This window comes from Salvelinus sp. IW2-2015, linkage group LG17 (assembly GCF_002910315.2).
Source record: "Salvelinus sp. IW2-2015 linkage group LG17, ASM291031v2, whole genome shotgun sequence".
In the NCBI taxonomy this organism is placed as follows: domain Eukaryota; kingdom Metazoa; phylum Chordata; class Actinopteri; order Salmoniformes; family Salmonidae; genus Salvelinus; species Salvelinus sp. IW2-2015.
This window is the reverse complement of record NC_036857.1, coordinates 34,564,321-34,569,959: the sequence shown is the minus strand read 5'-3', so window position 1 is coordinate 34,569,959 and position 5,639 is coordinate 34,564,321. Positions and strand designations below refer to the sequence as shown.

Here is a 5,639-nt window from a genome sequence, read left to right as displayed (position 1 = left end):
GAATGCCGCGGTTACGCACATTTGTACGGAATGGGGTGAGTTTACGTTACCTACTAGGAGGATGTCATGTCATTGGAGGAGTAGGTGAGTGACTTTTCCCCCTCATAGCGTTTTTCGGTGGCTACAGCTAGAGATGCAGGTGTTATTTGATTAACTAGCAAGAAATGTAAATCGCTAGTTGTTAATCTTGTTGATGTGCATAGGCAACTGCGGGAGAGAGAGCCTACCTTTTCATGGTCGTTTAATCAATAGGACTGTGAAGTTCCCAGATATAAGAGGACTCCTGTGGTGTTTACACATTTGTAGAAATCCATTCAGGTGTCTTCTTTGGCTTTTGGTGAATGCGTTCTAATGATCTAATGTCGCGCTGTTGCTACTTCCTGTAAACACACAGTCCAGTTCAAAGTGAATGATGGCAGGCCCTTGTGGCAAAACGTTTATTTTCATATAGGCCAACTGTAACTCTTATTTGGCTATGGCGCACCAATCTTTTTTTGTTGTTGCTTATATTACATAGTACTGAACTATAAAAATACAAGTTCCAACAATCTTTCCATTCTCCCAAAGTATGCACTTGTTCACTTCCCTTCAAACTCCATCTAAGCCATGCCAACACCAGTTTTATATTTGTGGGGAATAGGGTGCATGTGCATGAGGAAGAAAGATGAAAGTTATTGTTACGCAAACATGACCTATGTGGTCTCTTGAGTTGATCAAGCCACATGATTTCGTTTCTCTCACTGACAACACCATGTGATATGTTCCAGACTATCAAACAGGCGTCAGGATGTTTTTGAGAACTGAGCATGAGAAATGAGTCATCATCCCTATGTATACACTCGAAAGACCGTGAACAAACCAGTTGCTAGCTGACTAGAGAGGGAAATGTATCTGGTGAGTTATTACTCTACTCAAATATACCGGCCTCTTCAGTGCCTATGGGAATGTATATTATACCGTAGCCAATAACTCTTTAAGCTGAATAGCCTCATTTAAATATTAATTTGATTGTGTTGGACAGCCATACTATGAGACGTAACCTAGCCTACATAAAAGTTATGATTGATTCTACATTATAACACTGTTCTTTCTTCCAATAGCGGATCGATTGTTTTCTGCCGCTCCTGGTATTCACGCTCTGTGGCGGCAACGAGCCAGAGCCAGGCGCACTTACACCGACCTACATCTGGAGAGATGACGTGACAGGAGTTTCCTTTACATGCGACCAATGTCCTCCCGGAACACACTTGCGGAAGCGTTGCACGAAGGACAGCAAGACAGAATGCGGACCTTGCCCAAAGTCCCACTACACAGAAATCTGGAACTACATCGAGCGGTGTCAATACTGCAATATTTTTTGCACGGGGGATCAGTTTGTAAGCGTGGAGTGCACCCAATTTCACAACCGAAAGTGCGAGTGCAAGGACGGGTTTTACATGAGACATGGGTCATGTTCAAGGCACAGCAGGTGTCTCCCCGGCGAAGGGGTGCTCTCTAATGGTAAGTGATAATATAATGTTAGGCTTTCATAATAAAGATGCATTTTCCACTGCTATGTTTCCAGTTGGCTCTGCACACCACCAGGGTTTTCCTTTATTATGGTTTGCGGATGAAATACACCATGTAGGCTATACGATCAACAATCTTATTTTCCAGGAACAGCATACACTGATGTGACATGTGAACCTTGCCGAGGGGGCTCCTTCTCTGCAGATTCCTCCAGCAGGAAAACGTGTCAGAAGTTCACTGTGTGTGCTCCAGATCGCACCACTATACCTGGCGATGACAGGCATGATGTTTACTGCTCCGCCTGTAAGAGTGGTTCGATAACACATGAAGGTGAGAGATTGATGTTAATTTGAACAGTATAATCCACAATAAATGTTGGAACATTTGAAGATTTTGTCCATGCAGTTGTTTAGTCTTTTGTATACACATTAAAAAGCATGTATTGAATGACTAGTTTGATAYTTGTATGTTGTTGTCACCTTCTTACTTACTAAAACTGACTCTGAAAAGCCTTTTTGTTTATCACAAATGGTGGACTCACTTATTGGAATACAGTCAATTTATATGGTCTTGGTTGCTCTCTTTTCTCTCTCTCTCTCACTCCTTCACTCACACTCTCTCTATCACTCTCTCTCAACCACTCAGATGAAGCTATCTGTGATAGAGAGTTGATGGAATTCCTGGGACTGCAGATCTTACCACCAAGAAAGCACAAAAGATTGATGACTGTGCTCAGGAGGAGTGCGGGGAAAYACTTCTCAAAAAATTCAACTGTCCTAGACCTTCTCACAACTATTAAGAACAAACCTAGCAACAACAAACATTTTGCTATTCGAATGCATGATATCCTGGATACAGACYGGCTGCTCCATTTAAGACGTAAAGTCGTCACATGGTTTCCTCATACGACTTTATAGGACTAATATATTGTAAAATGTATTTTTTATTTAAGCCTATATGTGTGTATACTGTATATATATATATTTTTTTACAGGTATATTTTTTTCAGTTCCCGTTGATGTGAGGTCTGTCTTTTTCAGAAATGTGTTAAAGATTAAAAACGACCTATTGTGAAACTGTCCTTTAAAATAAATAAACACTCAAAACATCATACACGTGTGTCAAGTGCGTTGAGCTCTGTAGGTGTTGGTGAACTCTGTAGGTGTCGGTGTTGGCGTTCCATCAAAGGTCATGCTGCACTTCAAATGGCATTGCATGTCACTGGTACTTTCTAAAATAATCCTCCAGTCCTAAGCTACCTACTCCYACGAAGACCCATCATCACCTCATAAAAACATACAGACCTGGAGGGCCTCATTTGTAAAACCATCGTAAGCAGAGATTTGACCATAAATTGTGCCTACAATGAAATCCACAGCAACAATGTGATTTATGAATCTTGAACTTGATGTAAAAAAAAAAATGGAATTTACATAGATTTTGCATGAAATTGTGTGATTTTTAGATGAACAATTAAACTTTATTTGATATAAAAACAGCATTTTATAAAGGAGGCCCCATGTACTCTCCATCTATGACCTGGTCACCTGGCATTGAAATAAACATTTAACAAACAACAGTAGTTTTATCAGCATGTTGTGCGGCAGGTAGCCTAGTGGTTAGAGTGTTGGGCCAGTAACCGAAAGGTTGCTAGATCGAATCCCTGACCTGACAAGGTAAAAATCTGTCGTTCTGCCCCTGAACAAGTCAGTTAACCCACTGGTCCTAGGCTGTCAATGTAAATAAGAATTTGTTCTTAACTGACTTGCCTAGTTAAATAAAAAATGGTCTCCATGCATTACATTAGCCACTGCTACTAAACATCAACACTAGCCTATAAGCAGTAGGTCAAATGCACTGGCACCTCCAACACAAAGTTCTTAGACATTTKAATCCACATATCCATGAAATCTGCTGTTAAATGGCATCTGGTAGACACTGCTAATGCTCAGAATCAGCAGTAGGACAAATCAACTGCAGCCTACAACTCAAATTCTCAAACATTTCAATCCACTTATGTGGCTGTCAAAGTCCAGAGTTAGTCCTTTCCTATCCCAGTGGCATGCACTGACTTGTCTAGGAACTATTGGTATTTACATATAACTATGTTGAAACTGACTCACCCTGCAAAAGGTGGTCACCCTGGTTCCTCTGGGCAAGTATGGTGTTTTTTAACCCCTAGAGTCTATATATTTAATTAGCTTGATAAATACATCCCCATCAAAATATGTCTGTTTAAATTTGATAACACAGCCACAAAGACAAAATTGGCAAAAACATTTCACTTTTGGGTCTTAATTTAAGGTTACGGTTAGGCATAAGGTTAGCAGTATGGTTGGGGTTAATGTTAGGGTTAGGTTTATAATAACAAAATAAATTGTAGAAATGGGCATAATTATGACTTTGTGGCTGTGTTAACTAGTGACGCCCGAGCTACAGCGGTGGACAGCCTGAAAATCGGTCTTCTCACAAAAATGTCTGTAGCGTCCAAACGGATATGATCCCACCATCGAAAGCAGCGACTCTCACGAACACGTACAGTACCAGTCAAAAGTTTGGACACACCTACTCATTCAAGGGTTTTTCTTTATTTTTTAAAACTATTTTCTACATTGTTGAATAATAGTGAAGACATCAAAACGATGAAATAACACATGTGGAATCATGTAGTAACCAAATAAGTGTTAAACAAATCAAAATATATTTTATGTTTGATATTCTTCAAAGTAGCCACCCTTTGCCTTGATGACAGCTTTGCACACTCTTGGCATTCTCACAAACAGCTTTATGAGGTAGTCATCTAGAATGCATTTCAAATAACAGGTGTGCCTTGTTAAAAGTTAATTTGTAGGTTAATTAGGGAAGACACAGCACTCATCCCTACTATAGTAGGTTAATTAGGGAAGACACAGCACTCATCCCTACTATAGTAGGTTGCCTTGCGAAAGGGACACAGCAACTCATCCCTACTATAGTAGCGTTCATTAGGAAGACACAGCACTCATCCCTACTATGTAGGTTCATTAGGGAAGACACAGCACTCATCCCTTACTATAGTAGGTTCATTAGGGAAGACACAGCACTCATCCCTACTATAGTAGGTTCAATTAGGTAAAGGGGATTCGGAGGAATATTTAGACACCAGGCTACTTGTAATATAGCATATCAAGTTGTTACATAGGTTAGGCAATATCCATCTTACTGACATTTGTACAATTATTTTACTAAGTCTTTAAGTTAAACAAATAAAGGTGAATTAGGGGACTGTCTGTGCATTTTCAATGTGTTATCAATGTTAATTCGCTTCTAATGTCAGATTACATCACATATAGCCAATGCACTGAAGACTGGCAGTCTTTCTCTCTCCTTTTCTTTCGCTGGTTTTTTCAATTGAATTACATGTAGCCTAATATTTAAACTCTTATCTAAAATGGGCAGGGGGGGGAACAGTTGAAATGCACTAATTTGAAATATGTAGTTTGGCTATGATAAGGTATTATGTATACGGCCCAGTACATCACTTGGGCCAAACTTCCTGCAATCCAGGACCTATATAATAGGCGGTGTCAGAGGAAAGCCCATAAAATTGTCAGAGACTCCAGTCACCCAAGTCATAGACTGTTATCTCTGCTACCGCACAGGGCAAGTGGTACCGGAGCGCCAAGTCTAAGATCAAAAGACTCCTGAACAACTTTTACCCCGAAGCCATAAGACTGCTGACAATTAATCAAATGGCCACCGGACTATTACATTGACCCCCTCCATTTGTTTTGTACACTGCTGCTACTCGCTGTTTATTATCTATGGCTAGTCACTTCACCCCTACCTACATATACAAATTACCTCTAACCTGTACCCCCTCACACTGATTCGGTACCGGTACCCCCTGTGTATAGCCTCGTTATTACTTTAGTTTATTTGATAAATATTTTCTTAACTCTTCTTGAACTGCACTGTTGGTTAGCTTGTAAGTAAGCATTTCATGGTAAGGTTTACCCTTGTTGTATTCGGCGCATGTGACAAATAAAGTTTGATTTGATTTGATGTAACGCTGTCATACGGTATTGCCTCCATCATGTGGGTAGTGTGTATTGTGTGTAACCTTAGATAGCTCAACAAGCATTTGTTTG

General features: G+C 40.1%; 1 protein-coding gene across 1 annotated transcript; it reads left to right on the top strand.

Moving 5' to 3' along the window:
* The first annotated feature begins 810 nt into the window (after nt 1-810).
* LOC111976368 (tumor necrosis factor receptor superfamily member 6B-like) lies at nt 811-2,620 on the top strand. The gene is made up of 4 exons (XM_024005154.2): nt 811-894; nt 1,101-1,500; nt 1,657-1,839; nt 2,155-2,620. Exons 1-4 carry the CDS (start codon nt 886-888, stop codon nt 2,424-2,426), a joined length of 864 nt encoding a protein of 287 aa, XP_023860922.1. The 5' UTR covers nt 811-885; the 3' UTR covers nt 2,427-2,620.
* Nucleotides 2,621-5,639: the final 3,019 nt, after the last annotated feature.